The 20,256-nt window shown below is 39.0% G+C and overlaps 1 protein-coding gene and 1 long non-coding RNA gene across 9 annotated transcripts in view; one reads left to right on the plus strand and one right to left on the minus strand.

Annotated features, from left to right (window-relative positions):
• Positions 1-13,300, plus strand: part of LOC132402008 (uncharacterized) — a 37,645-nt gene extending 24,345 nt beyond the window's left edge. The window contains exons 2-3 of the long non-coding RNA XR_009514774.1: positions 4,733-4,803; positions 13,232-13,300. This is a non-coding gene — a long non-coding RNA (uncharacterized LOC132402008). The remainder of the gene's footprint in view (positions 1-4,732; positions 4,804-13,231) is intronic.
• pde4dip (phosphodiesterase 4D interacting protein) overlaps positions 1-20,256 on the minus strand; it is a 417,345-nt gene that overhangs the window by 116,618 nt on the left and 280,471 nt on the right. For all 8 annotated transcript variants that reach the window (XR_009514772.1, XM_059984447.1, XM_059984446.1 and 5 more), the window contains 9 exons: positions 16,254-16,391; positions 14,989-15,108; positions 14,110-14,202; positions 6,292-6,528; positions 5,471-5,629; positions 3,830-3,943; positions 3,187-3,324; positions 1,705-1,884; positions 576-770 (listed from right to left, as the gene is read on the minus strand). Coding sequence is in view for 7 of the 8 variants with exons in the window: in XM_059984447.1 (XP_059840430.1) it covers positions 576-770; positions 1,705-1,884; positions 3,187-3,324; positions 3,830-3,943; positions 5,471-5,629; positions 6,292-6,528; positions 14,110-14,202; positions 14,989-15,108; positions 16,254-16,391 (1,374 nt within the window). In the remaining variant the exon portion in view is untranslated. The remainder of the gene's footprint in view (positions 1-575; positions 771-1,704; positions 1,885-3,186; positions 3,325-3,829; positions 3,944-5,470; positions 5,630-6,291; positions 6,529-14,109; positions 14,203-14,988; positions 15,109-16,253; positions 16,392-20,256) is intronic.

Here is a 20,256-nt window from a genome sequence, read left to right on the forward strand (position 1 = left end):
CCAGTGCTCATTGTACTTCACCACAGAATTTTTGAAGCTAAATCAGAGACCGGATTTAATAACCTGTTACTGTCTGAATCTTCAAATGTTGTCTCACTGTTTCTATGAACACCTTCAATAATGGCCATAATAGCAAAGCTGGATTCCCTTAATCAGACCTGCCCAGCTTGGATTAGATAATTGGACAAATATAAATACCCAGATTATACAATGTATTTTCAGCATGTACTCAATTAAGTGCACCCTGCAGTCTAGATACTAACTAGGTTTCATCAAAAATAATAATAGAAACATAGAAAACCTACAGCACAATACAGGTCCTCAGGCCCACAAAGTTGTGCCGAACATGTCCCTACCTTAGAAATTACCAGGCTTACCCTCTATTTTTCTAAGCTCCATGTACCTATCCAAAAATCTCTTAAAAGACCCTATTGTATCCACCTCCACTACCATTGCCGGCAGTTCATTCCATGCACTCACCACTCTCCGAGTTTAAAAAAACTTACCCCTGACATCTCCTCTGTATCTACTCCCCAGCACCTTATGGGTATAATGCATCAAAGGTTGTTCATTACCTTCATTTGCTGTTCGCGAGAGCTGATAGACTGCAGCAACTGTGTTACTTCTTGCTCGTGATCAGACGCCAGCTTGCTTCTGTCAGCGAACACCTCCTGCAGCATTTGCTCCTTCAGCTGCAGTTGCAGCCTTAGCTGCTCCATTACCTCACTGGGTCCAGAGCAAACCTTGTTCATCAACGTTGCAGTCAGGACCTGTCAATAAGATTTTAGACCAAAATAGTAGAACTGGAGAAAGGTTTGCTTAGAGACGCAATCCTACATGAACCCACCTGTGAGAATCATTCTCTAAAATATGTACCAATACTTTATACTATAGCTTGATGGATGTCTGCATTGCCACAAAGGAAAGCTTTCATCTACCTCACTAGCGATAAGTAAGTAAGGTTCAGTGACATTTCATGCATGTTATTTTCACATATTATCTGGTTAATTTGAAAATAGTCTATTGCATCAAATATGCACAAACATTAATTACCATTCCCAAAGGCCCTCCCTGAGCTCCATGCTACAAACATCAGTGAGCAGTTGTTATAATCAGATCAGCATCAGATTTAATATTACTGGCATATGTCATGAAATGTGTCTTTGAGGCAACAGTACAATGCAATAGAGAGAAAAAACTGAATTACAGTCAGTATATGTAAAATAGTTAAATTACAAAAGTGGTGCAAAAAATTTTAAAAAGTGATTTGGTTACTATCCCAAAAGAAATAGTAAAGCATGGTGAAGCATGTTGAGAGAGGTGAATATTTACAAAAAACAGATAATAAGAACTATGTCTATAAGACATCAAATGACTGAGGTGATCTGCGCAATGTGGGAGATGAAGGCGGTGGTAGTGGAAGAGAACAGTTCTGAACTTCACACTGAAAGGTGGTCTGGTCACTAAAGACACAAAGGATCTACTCTCCTATGGGTGACAGTGCACAGGAAACCTCTGAAGCATTGACTCGAGTCTTAAGAAAATAGCATTTTTCTAACGTATAATATTTAGAAACATGAAAACTGTTCGAAATTTGCAAAATTGTACAACCCCTTTTTTGTTTCCTACCAATTTATGAACCTCCACGAACAGCATTATTGTCAAACTGACTTTTCATCGGCAAGGCCCTTGCAAATTTCTTACCTCTAACTCCTTATTGTGATCCTGCAGTGCTCTCTGGAGCTGGTTGTTGATGGCATCTTTTTCTTTCAGGGAAAAGCCAAGCTTTTCTTCTACCTCCTGCTTTTGCCATTGCAGGCTTTTGTATGCTGTACCTAGTTGCTCCAACTCTAAGTCTTTCTCTTTCACAAGGCTATCCAGACTCTGAAGAAAAGAGGGGAGAAGGGTAGGAGAGGAGTTAGCAACTCAGTTGAAGGACATACAATTTTCAGATCTCATCATATATAAACCAATACATTACATTTTCTGTAATCAAGAACAAAAACAGGTCTCCACCTACTTAGGGAATTGCTGTTTTCACAATCAAATTTTGAAACAATTTCTTAAAGTTATATTGTTAAATGAGCATTGTTCTTATAAGTTCTATTTTTCATCATCCTCACTTTGTAGTCAAGAGAAAAAATTACATCTCTTCTACTTCAAACAGACTGTTTTTATTTCTCTCTTTACAAGTTATTTTGAAATGATGAGCAATACCTGCATGATCAATCACTTCAAAATCCATCTTTTGGGATCCAGGATACTTGATTCAGGATCAAGCATCCGCTTTCACATGCAGCTGACACATTCTTCCCAAGTCATCAGTTTATAATACAGCAGAAAAATTGTTATTCTAAATTTTAAGGGACTCTCCAAAATCCACTATTTAATACAAAGACCACTCAATTCTCCCATTTCCTCCGCTTAAAAAGCAAGTATTTTTCTTAATTCACCAGAACTCAAAACAAATACTTTCAGTATAGCCTCACTGGCAAACACACTTGGCTTTGAGTCAACTGTTTAAGGATTTAAACTTCATTCTAAGGCTTAAGCACAAATCTCGGTTGATACGGTATGTACATATATCACACTGAGGGAGTACGGCACCAAAGATTCAGTATTTCCAATCAAACATTAAATCATCCTTTACCTCTTGGTAAATACATCGCAAGAAAATCCACATGATTGCTCCAAGATAGTGGATTGTTCCATATATGTGCAAAACCCTTTCTTTTTCTAAAGACACAACTGCCCAATTCTCCCAGCCATTTCTTACAGCTGATTTAATTACAGTTTTCGGTTGTTACATGATGAGATTGCATAGCTTGTTACTTCTGGCTATAAACCTTATTAAATAATTAACGCAGCAATAACACTCCAAAAACCTTTTTTTAAGTATTGAAATAGAAGGGTGTAGTTGTGTATGGTTGGCAGAAAGGTCCTTAACACCTTTTTTAAGAAATTTAATCATTTCAGTGAGCAGTTAACAAAGCTTCAAATAGACTTCAAAATGTACTCCTATATTTAAATTCAATGAAGGATCATAATACTGAAGGTAAAACATGTCAATTCTAGATGAAATTATGCATTGAATTATTATAAAAGAGCTATACTTCCTTCAAATGCTCTTACTGCACACATACTTCTTGCATCTGATATCTGTACATCCACAAACCACTCACTTACATTGATAGTTTCTTCATTACTGGAGAAGATGTGACGGAATCGCTCTAGATCCCTTTCTTTTTCACGTATTGTTAGATTCAGCTGTTGGATTTCACTCTCCTTTTCCTCCAAGGAATGAAATTTCTCTTCAATGGCTCGCTGGAATAAACAGCAGAAATGAGATTCCAGTCCTTAAAGATGCACAAGCTCTCCTAATTCTTGAAAAGTGTTAGAGTTGTATAAACCTTGAACCCTGGGATCTGGACTCTTCTCTCTCCACAGTTGCTGCTTGATGGGTGCCTTCAGAATCTATTTGCACTCCTCTTGTAAATGACTGACTGGAATCTTGTATTTTGCCCAAACATTTTGAAACAGGTTCAGTTAAAGCATTAAAAAAAACCTAACCCACCAATCAAGCTTCTTTCCTGCCCCACCAAAATAAAACTTAACGATTTTCTCATGAATTTCTCCAACAAAGAAAATTCTAGAGGCATTTCATCAAAACTATTCCAATTCCTAATAACCCTTTCAAACATTGTCTTAACTTCAACTGTTAATATGTTTAATGGAACAATCATTTTCTGTTGACACAATTAAAAGATGCACAGTATGATCATTTCTACGTTAAGCAAAAGTGAATAGGAACCAAAACACAATGAAGTACCTCTGAAGCTTTATCTCTCTCTTTGATATACTCCCAGAGTTTATCTACCAGTACGTCTTTTTCTTGTCCACTTTGCTCCTCATTCTGCTGGCATTCAAATAGTTCAATATATTGCTGTGAATATACAAAGAGAAATATATGGAAGAAATATTGTCTTGCTGCAGTTCCCCTTTATTTTAAGCAGCTAGCTGATTTCAAATCCAAGCCACTGTGGAGTAAATCTGTGGTTGGGTAAATGAATTGCAGTAATTGAGTGAACCTGCACTAATCAAAGCCTGACCCAACATGATGTTGCATAGTAAGCTTCAGTATCTCCTTACTAATTTTAAAATCTTATTCCGACCACTAGTAATGGTTTTGGATACCGAAAATATATCTCCTCTTCTCCAGTTAATTTGTTTCAAGTAACATTAAATGGCCAAGTGTCTCACCAATCCCAAAGTTAGAGCTGACCAAAAATTCAGCTGGATTAATCTCTTATATAAGAGCAGGTTAGACAGAGGCAGGGTACTCTGCTTTGAGGGGTTCATCCGACTCAACTATCTGAAATACAAAGGAACAGTCACCACCAACCTGGATGACTGCAGCTTCAACAAAGCTGATGCCATCCAGGACAAGGCAGCCCACTTGACTTACATCGCACCCATCACCCTGAACATTCATTCCTTCTGCAACTGGTACACTGGCTACCGCTTGGACCATTTACAAAATGTAATGCAGTTACTGGCTTAGGCTATAATATCATCTCCCAAACTGACGAGTTCAAGCATAAAAGAGGATGGTGTTTCAGGAATATGGGAACACAACCACCAGCACACGTTCCTCCAATTCATCCCAACTTGGAAATATATTGTCGTTCCCTCTTTGTTAATGGGTATAACCCTGGAATTCTTTATTCAACAGACTTACAAGGGAAACTTAACTGGAAGAACTTCAACTGTTCGATGTGGTGACTCACTACCACCTTTTCAAAGGTAACAAATACTAACTTTTCCACAGACGTCCACATGCTGAAAAATTAAAAATTTTTGTGTTTTTGGATGACTACTTCAATAACAAAATCCAGTTTGTTACCCGATTATTAAAACTATTATGCCTATGCTTTATAAGCAGAAAATCACATCTTTTTGGCCTACACTTAGTGAAAAGAATTCTTATTCTCTACTTTAATAAATCTGTCAGAAACATCCCAAAAACACCATACTTACAATAAGCTGCTTCCAGTTTTCAACATCTTTTTTTTTAAACAAAAGGTGGTTAGGGGAGAAGGTATTTCCCCAAATAAAATCCATAGTGATGATGATTTGTGAAGCTAGTCTGCAATGCGAGAGAACCCCCAAATCACATTTATAAATTTGGATGCATTCTTTTCCACTCAGTCAAACTCATCTAGATATGTCCAGTTATTTAGTATCCCCATCACCATGAAACTTTACCCTCCATTACGTTTTCAATAAGGCATAAAGATGTAAATAGGGTGAAGATTCCGTGTGGTATTGACCAAATGACAAAACAATTGGCCATCAATAGTGCTCCTATATAAACACAATCTGACTAAAACTGCAGGACCTCCATCAATATACATCTCATTCAGCAACAAGAATATTTAATAGTAGCATGTAGAATGACAACCCTTTCTACCTGCAGGAAGTGCTCTTTATCACGCAACCTCTCCTTCAGACATAGGATGTTTGCCTCTTGGATGTGGATTTCATGCTGATGATCTCCCTCCAAGGCTCGATAGCCCTGGTCCTTCTCTAGCAGCTCCTGTCGGGCCTGCTGCAGCGTGCTGCACAGCTCCTGAGAAAAACCATTAAAAAAAACCAGTTAACTTGCAACAGAGTGATTCCCTGCATCAGCTGCCAAAAAAATAGTACCACCTAAATGATTTTATATGATGCAGTATTAGTACCTCTACAGTGTCATTGATCTGGAAAAAAAATGCAGTAGACTATCTGTTTCAGCAACAAATTTTAATGAGTCAGTGTAAGAAATTGGACAGAACATTGCAAGTTAATAAATTAAGTTTTCAGTTCAAAACTCTAATCTCAAATCCAGCCAAGTCAATGACGTGAAAAGTCTTTTCTTGTTTCCTGCAGACAGTCCAAGTTTTTTTTTGCCACCCATACTTGGCAGAAACAAACAACCGCAGTCAGCCTAAGGCTTTGGCAAAGTTGATGGAAAAGGTTACAGTGGTGAATACAAAGATTCTCTTCTCCAGTTGAGGATGAGGCAGAATATACTTCCCCTATTCCTGAAACTTATGTACTGCAATTTCTGATCTGGTAATGCTTACTCTCCACCAGATGCCTTCAATCCAAAGTACAGACCTGCTATAAATTGGTGAAAAATAAGACAAAACCAAACCAGGCCTCAAAAGTCTGTGCCACTGTGTTACATGCTGGAAAAAATGGACCTTGGAAAAATCATGATATCATTAAAGTGAACACCCAAACACTCACTTTATTGTGCTTGATGGCATCCTCCTTCTGCTGATGCAGTTCCTGTAGTTCAGTTTCCATCAGTTCTTTCCTCCACTCGACGTCAGCCAATTCATACTCTTTCTGACGTATTAGCCTCGTGTTTCGCTGTAGTTCCAGCTGATTCGAAAAGGAGGTACTTTGCATTTCCAGCAATTCAGCCTGCTGAGTGTGTGATGATGTCAACTGTCCATCCATGCTCTGACAGGATGAGCAACGCTGCAGGCCCGAGCAAAGACAAACCCATTTGGAACAAATCGTAATAAGGAACAGAGAACACACACAAACACAAAATAGATTTTACATCTTCCATGGGATTTTACATTACTATTTCTTCTTTCAAAATATTCTGTTGTACTCTCCCCTGAAACTTGCACACTCTCACTCTTCACTTATTCCTTCCACTATCATGTCAAAGATATCAGACCAATGGCCCTCCATTTCAATTTCCGTTTCCATTAACCTAGGCTCTCTGATAGTAGCCTTTTCATTCATATTAGCCCTCAATGCAATTAAAAAGAGTGCTGCACTTTTGGAAATCAATCCTTTGAGATGAGATAACAATGTTCTGATTCCCTCCCTCTAGCTCTTTGCAGAAGAATGTAGAAGCTAACTATCCTGGGCAGCATTATTCTGAACCATATCAAATTAATTGGTCAATTTCTGTTTGTGGAATTTTACTAAGCATTTATTTTGCATTTTAGAACAACACTTGTATTGCAGAAGTAATTAACTGACTGTGAAGCATGCCAATGTTGTGAGGAAGTTATGCAAGTACAAATTCTTTCTTTTCTATATGAAGCCTCATCCCTAATAGGATAATCAGAATCCCCTTGTCAAAAACTGAGCTTGAGACTGCGCCAAAAGCTTTAGCACCAGATTTAAAAACCAATTAGAGCCTGTTGGGATATTTTGTGGAGCATGACATTGTTTGGACTATAAGGCACTTGGCAAGGGCAAATAAAAATAAGCTGGGCTTCAGTGGAGTGGCCATTGGGAGAGACCATAGCGTCAGTAGGCCAGGGTCAGAGTGGTGAGCTGAGATTTTGGCTTGAGATGCTTCAGCAAGGAGAGGCTCTCATGTAAGTTTCTGATAAGTTTCTTTCTTTTTTATTGCAGTTAGAGCAGTGGGAATGGCAGTGTTCCTCTTGTATGATGTTGGAAGACAGGGAGCCCTTCAGTATTCCTGATGACTACACCTGCAAGAAGTGCATCCAGCTGCAGCCTCTTATGGACTTCACAAGGAAGCTGGACCTGGATGACCTTTGGAGCATTCGGTAGATGAATGGGTGATTGACAGGAGATAAAGGAAGGTATTTACATGCAAGGTGCAGGACCTACGTAACTCGGTGACGGTCAAAGAGAAAAAGGGATAGTCAGCCAGTGCAGGGTACCCCTGTGGCTGTTCCCCTCAATATCAAGTATATTGTTTTGGATAATGTTGGGAACAAATTAGCAGTGGAAAGCCCCAGCAGTCAGTGCACTGGCACGGAGTCTGGCTCTGACCCAGAGGGAAGTGGGGCGAAGTAGTGAGAAGAGGTGACTCACTGATTAGGGAAACAGACAGGGCACTCTGTGAATGAGAATGACATTTCCGGATGGTACGTTGTGTCCCAGGTGCCTGGGTCAGGGACATCTCAGATGGAGTCTATAGCACTCTTAAGGAAGAAGGTAAACAGCCTGCGGTTATTGTCCACATTGTTAACAATGACACAGGCAGGAAGGGTGATGGGGTCCTGCAAAGTGGGTTCAGGGAATTAGGTGCTAAGTGAAAGACAGAACCTCTAAGCTGGTGATCTTAGGATTGCTATTAAGGCTGGAAACAGGAATATAATATAGTTTAACATGTGGCTAAGTAGATGGTGCAATAGGGAGGGCTTCAGATTTTTGGATCATTGGGCTTTCTTCCAATGAAGGTGGGACCTGTACAGACAGAACCCTTTGCACCTAATCTGGAAGGGGACCAATATCCTTTCTGGAAGGTTTAGAAGGCTAGCACTGCTCCAGGGTGTTTAAATTAGTGTTGCAAGGGGATGTGAACCAGAGTGCCAGGCAGCTAGTGGAACAGTTGTGGGGAAAGTAGATGTCAAGGTAGGAAATGAAAGGTTGAGCATGGTGGGACTAACATTTTGAATTGTATTTATTTCAGTGTAAGGAGCATTGTAGGTGAGGCGATAGGTTAGACTGTGGATCAACATGTGGAATTATGATATTGTATCCTTTAGTGACTTGGTTGCAGGAGGGGCAGGACTGCAAGGTAATGTTCCAGTGCAAAATACACAAAATGCAGAGGAACTCAGCAGGTCAGTCAGCATCTACAGAAATGAACAAACAGTCGACACTTCAGGCCAAGACCTTTCTTCAAGTCCTGAGCAAGGGCCTTAACCCGAAATGTTCATTTCCATGGATGTTGCCTGACCTGCTGATTTTCTCTAGCATTTTGTGTATTGCTTTGGATTTCTGCTGTCAATATTCCACTGTTCCATTGTTTTAGACATGATAGACTGGGAGGGATTGACAGGGGAGGGGTAAAATTACTCATCAGGGAAAATGTCATGGCACTGCTCATATAGGGCATGCATGAGGGCTTGTCTACTGAGGCTATCTGGGTGGAACTGAGGAATAAAAAAGGGAAGACTATGTTAATCTGATATAGACCCCTGCTAACTAGTACCTCCTATTAGTTAGCAGGATTTAGATGAGCAATGTGTTCATTAAAGTTTCCTTAGCAAATATATAGAGGTCCCAGCTAGAAAGAGCACAATACTGGATCTCCGAATAGGGAACAAGACAGGATAGGGCAGGTGACAGAAATGTGTCTAGGGGAACACTTTGGATGTAGTGATCATAATTCTATCAGTTTCAAGATAATAATTAGAACTGGTCCCTTGGACTGAGATTCTAAATTGGAGAAAGGCCAAGTTAGAGGACACAAGAAAGGATTCACCAAGTATGGATTGGGACAGGTTGCTTTCTGACAAAGGGATGCTTGGTGAGTGGGAGTCCTTCAAAAGCAAAATATTGAGAGTACAGTTTGTATGTTCACGTTAGAATAATAGGCAATGCTAGCAGGTTAAGTTAACCTTGGTTTTTGAGGGATATCGAGGTCCTGGTTGAGAATAGCAGATACAGGCAGCAGGGGAAATGAAGCACTTGGAGAATGTAATAAATGAAACAGACCACACAAGAGGGACATCAGGAGGGCTAAAGGAAGGCATGAGGTTGCTAAACCAGACAGGGTGAAGGGGAATCCCAGGGCCTACTATAGATATATGAAGGGCAAAAAGATATCGAGGAACACTTGAAAAACCAGTGTGTTCATCTATGCATGGAGCCGAAAGAGAAGGGGGAGATCTTAAATGGATTTTTTTTTGACATCTACATTTACTGGAGAGATGGACACAGTGTATAGAACTGAGGTAAAACAGTAACAAGATCACGGACCATATATGGATTACAGAAGAGGTGGTGCTTGCAGTCTTAAGGCAAATTAGAGTGGGTAAGTTCCCACGGCCTGGCAAGAAGTCTCCCTGGACTTTGCGGGAGGGCAGTGCAGAAATTGCAGAGGCCCCTCACAGAGGTAATTAAAACATTCTTAGTGACAAGTGAGGTGCCAGAGAATTAGAGGATAGCTAATATTGTTCCGTTGTTCAAAAAAACAATAAGAATAAAGCAGGTCATTTTATAGGGCAGACTTGAACAAGAGGTCATAAGTTAAGGGTGAAAGGTGAACTATTTAAGGGGAACTTCTTCACTCAGAGGGCAGTGCGAATGTGGAACAAGCTGCCAGTGGATGCAGGTTTGAGTGCAACACATAAGAAAAGTTTGGGTAGGTACATGGATGGGAGAGGTATTGAGGGCTCGATGGGACTAGGCAGAATAACAGCTGGGCATGGACAAGGTTGGCTGTAGGGTTTATTTCTAGCATCTGCAGTTCTCTTGTGGTTACTGTTTCTGTGCTGTAGAGTCCTATAACTCTAAACCAGGGTTTCTCAACTGGGCTTCCGCAAGAGAATGTGATTAAGAAAAATAAACATCGCTTTTTTCAACTTTGTGCGATGTGCGATGGCAGCACTTACAGTTGGGGGCAGTGACCAACCAGCTCCATTAACAATCTTGTTAGAGCTCACTCAGCCCAGCATAGCAATGTGCAGTATGACCGTGTTTACTTGGTTGAATTCACTCCCAGTTTTTGACTGGGCGATAGGGGAGGCTGCTGATAATTGGTGAACACTGTATTGCACAGAGGGGATGACAGCAGACTGATGAGGGGCGTGAAGTGAATTTTCCGAGCATTGAACGGACTCGCCCAATTTGGGCAGTGACATCAGCCCTTACGACCCGATTACCTCCCCCCAACTTCCCCTTTTATTAACTGCTGTGTTTTATAGACATGTCTGCCAGTCCAATATGGCGATTTTTGAAGAGGAGATGTGAGATGGAAGAGGAGGATTCTAGGCTTAGGCCTTCGGACAATTCTGAGAGCAGAGTTCTCAACAGGGTTTTTGAGCTGAAAGGTGTATTGCAGGAGTACTTTCAAGAAAACAGTAGGCCAGATTTTGCTGAGTGCAAAGATGAAGAATGGCTGCAGAAACTCGCCTACTTTACAGATATTTTTCATATTTTTCAACTGATATGAATCAGTTGAACAAGTCTCTATAAGGCCCTGGAGAAAATGTTCTGACTTCAAGTGACAAGATTCTTGTATTTAAAAGGAAAATGAATCTTTGGAAAAGGAAAGCTTGAAATGTTTCCACTGCTGCTTGGGCTTGAGAGTGAGGAAGGATATCAGAAATCTCAAGTCTTATTGAAAACCACCAGGGAGAACTGACGAACGAAACTGAACAGTATTTTTCCTCCCTTTCAACACAAGTGTATGACTGGGTGAGGGACCCTTTCTTTGAATCTTCTGCTCAGCTTGAGAACTTGACTTTGAGAGAAGAGGAAAAACTTTGTGAGCTGCACTCTGATCCTGCACTCAAGATGAAATTTACTGACCTGCCTGTGGTTAAGTTCTGGATTTCTGTGAAAGAAGAGTATTCCTGCCACTGATTGGAAAACAATGAGCATTTTGCTACACTTTTCACATGTGTGAGCAAACTTTAATAAGCAGCAACAGCAAAGATAGAAGTTGTCTCATTTCGGTTGAAGGTGAAACCTATGTGTGCTTACCTCAAGTTTGACTCAGAATTGAGTATTTGTGCATTAAAAAGCGAATTAAGGTTCCACCTGCTAGGCCTACTATACTTGAGACTGATCATATCACTTAGTAAGAAAATGCTTTTTCAAAGTCTTGTATAAAATTGTGTCTAAGACTGTATTTTTATTCATATTGCTTTGGCTTATGTTCTTTAGTAACTACTATTCAATACTGACAATAAATTTTTATGTTATATATGGCATTAATTAAAATCAATTTACAAACTTCATTTAAATTAAATCTACCTAGCCTACCTTTAGAAAAAATAAATTCCATTTTGGATTAAGCCAGTTATTTATCAGAAATTTATTATGTTTGCCTTATGAGTTTTTAAAATTTACGAAAAGGAAAGAAAGATTAATTTCAAGAAAGGTAAGCTAAGCTGAACTACCTGTTGTTTTTTTTCCAGAAAGGTTTTCAAGAAAGGTTGGCTAAAAATTCATTCTTCACTCAAAAGAGCATTGGCAATTATTTTTGGATTATTATATCTGCAACTTATCGATCAGACTAATGCACTGTGAGCTGTAGATATAATAATTTCTAAGGAGGGGTTCTGAGATCTGTTTATTATTTCAAGGTTCCTCCAGGGCAAGAAGATCGAGAAAGGCTGCTCCAAACAAATAGCTGAAATGACTTGGATCAGTAGGAATGACATGCTTACTGTACATGCTTACCCTACATGTATACTTCCCTAAAATAAGGGCCACTTAAATTTATTATTCAGTCATTGGAAACAAAATTCTCTTTGAATAATTGTGTTATGACCAATTTAAGAGCATGCAAGAGGCTGGATATCCTGCGATAAGTGATTCATCTCCTCAGAATCAAAAGCCTCTCCATTATCTACCAGGCACAGAAAGAAATTGCAAAGAAATCTTTTCCTATGGCTGGATGACTAGAGCTCCAACGATTGATTCATGGCTTATCAACTATCATTTGATCTGCTAGTAGTGCTCAGTGGCTACAGCTTTCACCATCTACCACATACTTATTATTTCCCAGGCTACCGTAACAACATTTCCAAACACCAAGAAGAGCAAGGGCAGCACACGGATGAGAATATCATGATCTACATTATCGTCCAGCTTGGAACTGTTCTTCCATTACTGGGTCAAAATACAGCAACTCTTGGGAAACGGAAATCACATAAAAAAAAAACAACTGCTGATGCTGGAAATGTGTAATAAAAATAGAAAATGTTGGAAAACAATCAAGAACAGGGAGTTCTATGCACAAGTTGGAAAAAGGGGTTAATGGAAAGAGGGGAAGCGGGCTTGGGAAAAGCGCCTCATTTTCTGTTTGAGCACGCTGCAGTTTTATAATTGCAAGTATGCGCTTTCTCTGTTTGAATCAGAATAAACATGTTCTGCTACAAGTCACCCATTTACAATACTGGTGTACTTTTATTCTCTCCAATTGCAGAGACTGGCCTTCCAGGTATATCTACAGCATTACACTTTGTAACTTCTGTGTTTGTTTTAATTTATGCTCTGTTCCCCTCCCCTAAAAGTTTTTGCATTTTTTTTGATCATACTATCTCTAATTGTCCTCATCAACATTACTCCAGCAACAACTTAGGTCCAAAAGCAATAGCCTCACCATATCAGAAATACTTCCCTTGTCCCTCCCTCACCCTCCGATAAACTTAAAACTAACTCCTTGTGTCTATTCCATGTTCTGATAAAGGGTCTCTGACTTGAAACACTGTTTCTCTGTCCATAGATGCCATCATGATCAAGTTTCTCTTCATCAGCTCTAAGAGAATACCTTCAGCAGAAAGACTGCAGTGGGCTGGAAAGGTAACTCATTGCCATCTTCCCACTGAAAGTTCAGAAAGGCTATCAATTGCTATCATTGCCATTGATACCTAGATCCCCAAAACATGAATTTAAAAAAATTCTATAATACACTAAACTTGGGGAATGATGCAGTAATGTAGAGAATGAGCATCAGCAAGAATCAACAGGCAGCAGACAAGAAACAGAATCTTGGTAACTATACTACCCCCTCTCGACCCACCTACATTATTTTTACCTTACCTGACCATCTCCACTGATATCAACAAACTTGCATGCCTAACTGACATTAGCTCATTTAGAACCACCACTGACACCAGGTAACTGGAAATTCTCAGTCAGATTAATCAATTCAAGACTCCAAGTGAGGACATTCATTCCAGTCTCTGAGACACAGGAATACATTAAGCAGCGCATTGACCCACTGAACTGTTGCAGCTCTTTTTACATTTACCAGAATTTAAAAATAGAAAATAAAGTACACTGAAGTAGTGATAAAATAATTTTGATTTTCAAAGTAGATGGTTTTGACATTTTGGAGCATAACTAAGAGCTCCATGGTTTTCAGTTTTTGTGAAAAAAATGAATTTGAATAAAATATATTGTTCTGTATCTCTACTTTAGCATATTAGTAAATGGATATAGAATTAACAAATATAATATCAATTATTACCTTGGCTAATTTGTAATTTGAAAGTCGTTTTGGAGCTGATAGGGCACAAGTAGGAATATTAAGAACAAAAATAAGATGTTTCAGTACAATTCAATGTTATTACTTATGTTATTATTTTACTTGTTCTCTACCTTCAGATTTTCAAGTTGACTTCTGTGAAGCATCTCCCTTAGCTTGGCCTGTGTCTCATTCTGGCCATCAATTGCATGATTAAGCTCTTCAATCTGAGAGAAAAAAAGTGAGAGATTTGACTTTCAATATCACAAAACTCACTGGGACTATTTCTACCAATAGAAGCATCCATATAACACAGGCTGTTATTTTTAGTCATTGTCAGGGATAGCTTCCATTGACTAATATTTCTGGCATAAGAATACAATAGTGGTTTCTCCTAGAAATAGCAAAGGTAGAAAATCTTCTGAAGACATCTGTAATTTTGTTTATGCTTTTCTTCCATTTGTTTCTCTTATTAATGAATGGACATTTCTGATTCATCTACTTCTATTAAGCAAAGGGATTAACTTAACTGTTCACTATCAGTCGACAATGTTAGATGGATGGATTGGTTATCAAACCTGAAAATAGTTATACTATTATACTGGAATCACAGTTAACAAAGACTGCACTGGCACCTAGATTTTACACATTACTTCTTAGTAATAGCACTGCCTGTCAAATGCAAAATTACCAGAGCAGGAAAAGTTAAGTGGACACCTAATAAATGGATAATGATATATCTGCAGTTTATCTTAACTGATCAGAGAACAGATTGAGAATAATTAGCAAACAAGGAGTCAAGTGGGGAGTTATCTTCCAAACTGCACCAAAGGAGGGGTTGTTACAATCTGCAACTATTGGCTGACAGGATGGAGGAAGCAGATTCCATTAGATATTTTCAAAGAGCTCTTTACGTGCACTTGGACCTGAGTAATTTACACTATAATTCCTGTAATTTGTTAGATACATCCTTTTGCTTCAGTGGGTGATACTTGCCACCTGTGTCTGTTTACCTCCTTGTCTTTGTTTTTCAAAGCCTCATTCAGCCCCAGCTGAGCATGTTCTTGCTTCTGTGCTGCATTACGCATTGCCTTCAATTCACTTTCCATTTCATTTAAACTCGCCTGTAGCATCTGGGAGAATGGAAAAATGGGATTAACCACATGCATGAGGTACAGGTGGCCCCCGCTTTTCGAACGTTCGCTTTACAACAGCTCGCTGTTACAAAAGACCTACATTAGTACCTGTTTTCGCTAACCAAAGAGGATTTTCGCTTTTATGAAAAAAAGACGCCCGCTTTACACATGTGTTTACCCTGAGAAAGACTACAATGACCGCGAAGCCCTGTGCGGTCAGTTGTTTGAGCATGTGTGTATGTGCGTATGCGTGTACATGCCAATTTTTTTTTCTCCAAATCGATTTTGGTTTGCTGTCTTCCCGAGTTTGATAAGTGAAACTGCACCATACCTACAATATTTCTACTTTATATAGGGTGTATATTTATCGTATCATTCCTGCTTTTACTATATGTTAGTGTTATTTTAGGTTTTATGTGTTATTTGCTTTAATTTGGTAGGTTATTTTTTGGGTCTGGGAACGGTCAAAAATTTTTCCTATATAAATTAATGGTAATTGCTTCTTCTATTTACAACATTTCTGATTACAAGTGGTTTCATAGGAACGCTCTACCTTCGGATTGCGGGGGAAACCTGTACTAGAAAGTTGTTCAAAAACTGTTTGTTTATCCGAACTACATAAGCTACTTCTGCTCTTTGCCGGAACAGGAAATATTAATGACCTTGCTACTGCCACACAACATGAAAGATAGTACTGGATTTTTAGAATGAAGGTGACAAACCATTAATTGCTTTTAATTTGAATTCAATACTACATAGGTGTCTTCTTTTCACTGCTTACATCATTTGAATTTAGTTCTGGTTTGGCTTTTTTTGGAAGTAAGAGGTAACAATACACTTTCAATAATGAGATAATAAAAGAGTGATGCCTCAAATGAACTATTAAAAACTACCCAGCTATTAATTGTAGCAACCTCTCTGATTCCTTTGAGGTTTATCCATAAAATGCTTGCAGGTGGCACTGAAAATACTTCTGCACAGATAGACTATATAATAAGGGGACACTGAAAAAAAATGACTAGAGTTTATGTGCTGCTTCACTGGTTTTCATTTCAAATTAGCAGCAGCACTAGTCAAAGAAAAATTTGTATCTGCATGCCACTCACATTGTAACATCCATCAGTTATAAGATGTCAGCTCACCTTATTAGCAGATTCTGACTCTTGAATTCTGTCCTGCAACCCACATATTTGGACCTGAGCTTTCTGTAATTCGGCGACACACTGACCAGCCGCTGACTCATACTGGTTCAACTGCTGCTGCTGCTCTTCGATTAGATTCTGGAAAACAAATGATCAAAGATTTAATTGGTCAAATACCTCAGCAAAGCAAAGTGTTCAGTTAGCCCAATTCAAAACAAAGCTCCATTTGGTAATAAATGTTTTCACTATTTCACAACAGTCACTTCTTTTTCCATCCAGAATAGATTGGTAAATCCAAAAAAATCTGTGCCCAAAACACAGACTTGGATCCAACAATCTAGTTGTTTATCCGGTATGGGCACTAATGATGGAGGTAACATCTTAAATATAGCACAGCAATGGGTAGTGTTTTAATTCTTCAAATCTAGCACTAAATACAGTAAACTATTCCCACGAAGTCCCATCCTTACGAGTCACTGGAACTACTTTGAAATTTGCTCATTTATACATCATTGCTTTACAGACTGTTTTTCTGTTTTAATGGTGCAGAAAAACACAATGGATCATGGGTCCAAATCAGCCCAAATGGTTTAATGTCATATGAGGCAATGGAGTTGATCAAATGTGACAGCACATCATCTCAAATTAATATAGCAGACTAGCTGATAAATAAGTGAGCATTAAAAATGTATAAGGTGCTGGGCAATGCAGTGTCATTTATGTTAAGGAACATAAAGCATGTGGCTTTAACATTACTATACAAGTAATATTAATATGTAAACAGGGACTGCAAGTCAGATGGTTTATCAGACCATAAACACTATCTCACTATTCCTCTTCTGTATTGTTTATTTTATTATTGTAACTTATAATCATTTTTGTTTTGCACTGTACTGCCAACACAAAACAGCCAATTTCACGACACCTCAATTACATTAAATCTGATTCTGATGAAATAAAATTATCAGCAGTATTTTTAAGCTCATAGCATCACAAAATATCCCAACAGCTGAGGTGTTTCATTATGTTAGTTAGAATGGTGAGAATTAGCTTAATAAACAGAGCTGACCTGTTGCCCATTACCCCACCCACATTCCAACCTACTTGTTTCACGACTCATACAGTTACAGTCGCAGTGGAAGACCAACCCAAAACAATATTACCCACAAGGCAGAACGTGTAATATAAACAATATATTACACCACTTCTGTAGCAGTGTTGCTGAAAGACCACTGGTTCATTTCAAACTCAAATTCAGGTGATTGAAAATTTCTTCACAAATGTAGCCCAATTTGCTGAATGTTCACAGCATTTTCTATGGTTGGGGTGTAGGGCTTTTCCCCCACAGCTGAGTCCCCTTGAAACATAAAGAGTTCTTCAGCATCAACAACGTTTTCAGTAGATAATTTGTAGAGTGAGGGACACAGTAAATGGTGCATTGGGGGAGGGGTTATGCAATATTTAATCGGAGGACACGGATACACAAAAAAAGAATACACACCTGCGTGCTCAGCAGGTGAGAACCATAACCTCAATAGGCCTTTGCTATTGGAATAACAGAAAGATGCCAACCTGTTTGTGAGTACAGGTACTGGGTTGTTTTCAATCAAGCAGTTTCCCTTTCTTGCACACTAAAGAACAGTCAACAAATTAGACTGTGCCAAATCTATTGAATAGACCACCATTAAAAACCCCAATGATTCCTATCCTATTGCAGTTGTGTGTGCCAGCATGATAGAGATACTTATCTCTTCATCTCTGTCATGTAAACAGTAGGTTGACTGAAAATTTAGAATACGCTGAAGGGCACCACCAGCAGTAATTGCTTCATAAATGTCACTGCACCAGGTACCATTTTAAAATGCAACGAATGATTTGAATTACCTAACAAAGAGCTCTGTTCTAATCAATACACTGTTTATCTCACAGCATTTGCACCAGAGGCTTACTGAAAAGATCTGTAATTATTTATATTTATTTATTTAGAGATACAGTACAGTAACAGGCCATTCTGGCCCAACAAGCCTGCACCACCTAATTATGCCCATGTGTAATCAACCTGCTAACCCGTACATCCTCGGAATGTGGAAGAAAACTGGAGCACCTGGAGGAAACCCTCACAGTAATAGGGAGAATGTTCACACTTCTTACAGACAGTAGCGGGATTAAACTCGGGTCACTGGTGCTGTTTCAACGTTACACTAACCACCATGCTACTGTGCTGGCCCCATTGTAAAGAGTTATGAACAGAAAGTGTCCAAAAGGTGCACTAGAAGGTGTTAATTTCAGTTTCTACTTATAAAAACCTCTTATCAGCAACTCTCTCAGATGCAGGAAAGATTTTGCATTTATATCAATTTTTTTTCTTTCAACCCCAGCTCCTTGCCCACCCCACTTAACCATCAGTTAACCCACAGGCATTCAGTGCTGCTGGGTCGGATTTGGGGTATACTTGGAACTCCTCTCTATTCTGAAGGAACACTGACTGAAAAAAAGGAAAAAGAGATAAAAATATCAATGTAATAATTTTCAAAATCAAATATTCTTGAATGTTATGCCATTTGTCTACCTAGCCTGGGTCCAGCCATGTCCAAATTATGCATTATGCCCTTTAATAAATAGATGTGTGGAAAAATAGGTTAAAAGCATATTATTGGAACTAGATTGTTACTTAATTTGTTAAGGTGCTCACAGCCTGTCATTTACTTCTTAAACAGCAAGTGCAGCGGAGACCCTTCTACCAAAACACCAGAAAATGACAACTGTCATTCATCTGTGCTACCGTTATAAAAGCAGCTTCACTTAGTGCTCTTATCTTTTTCATTTTTATAAATAGCTGGAAATGCTCAACATATCAAAGAACTTAAAAAAACAGTCAGAACTCCCTTAGACTAACAATACAGGCTCCTGTGCTTTGAATCATATAGATCTTGGAATTCCACAGATTTGATCTAATTCACTATGGAAATGCTTAACAGGTCAAATATGTCTACAGAAACCATGTAACAGTGAATTAGGGTTTTCCCTTGCATGATTGATTCTTAGGCTCTAATCAAAGCCCATCAAAAGGCAGGTCCTCTATCCTCGGGAAGTATGAAATGAGTTTGAACAATCTGAATCTATTTCAAAAGGGCAAGATCCTCAAGAAAACAGCACTAGTGAGCACCAGACACAGGAAGCTACACCTTGCTGTACGGAGGTTTCAGTCGGCAGAGGCCAGATTTTTAGCTCAAGCCTCAAGAACTTCAGAACTCTTGTTTAGAAAGTCCCCCAGCTAATAGTGCCAACTCTACTTGCCTTACTGCGATAACACAGAGTAAAAGAAAAATAAATAGCACTGCAGCCAGAGTTCAATTCTCCAGTACCAACATGACTCAAGTACAATTTTGTTTATTTACGTCAAACTATCCTCAGTGGCCACTTCATTAGGTGCCTCCTGTACCTAATAAAGTGGCCACCGGGTGTATGTTCACGCTGCTGTAGCCCATCCACTTCAAGGTTCAAAGTGTTATGCATTCAGAGATACACCACTGTTGTAATGAGTGGTTATTTGAGTTACTAACACCTTCCCGTCAACTTGAACCAATCTGGCCATTCTCCCCTGACCTCTCTTATTAAGGAGATGTTTTTTCCCCACAGAAATGCCATTATTCGCTGAATGTTTTTTTTTTGTTTCTTTTATCATTCTCTGTAAACTCTTGAGAGTGTTGAGTGTGAAAATCCCAGATCAGCAGTTTCTGAGATACTCAAACTACCCCTCTGGCACTAACAATCATTCCACAGTCAAAGTCACTTAGATCACATTTCTTCCCTATTCTGTCATTTGGTCTGAACAACAACTGAACCTTTTGATCATTGAGCTGCTGCCACATAATTGGACATTTGCATTAACAAGCAGGTGTACCTATGTACCTAATAAAGTGGCCGCAGAGTGTAAATACTGAGCATCAATTATATGCAGTATTTTAAACTGTGCCAAGCCCTCAGTCACTAGGATTAGAAA

Source organism: Hypanus sabinus, chromosome 11 (assembly GCF_030144855.1).
Source record: "Hypanus sabinus isolate sHypSab1 chromosome 11, sHypSab1.hap1, whole genome shotgun sequence".
Classification (NCBI taxonomy): Eukaryota; Metazoa; Chordata; class Chondrichthyes; order Myliobatiformes; family Dasyatidae; genus Hypanus; species Hypanus sabinus.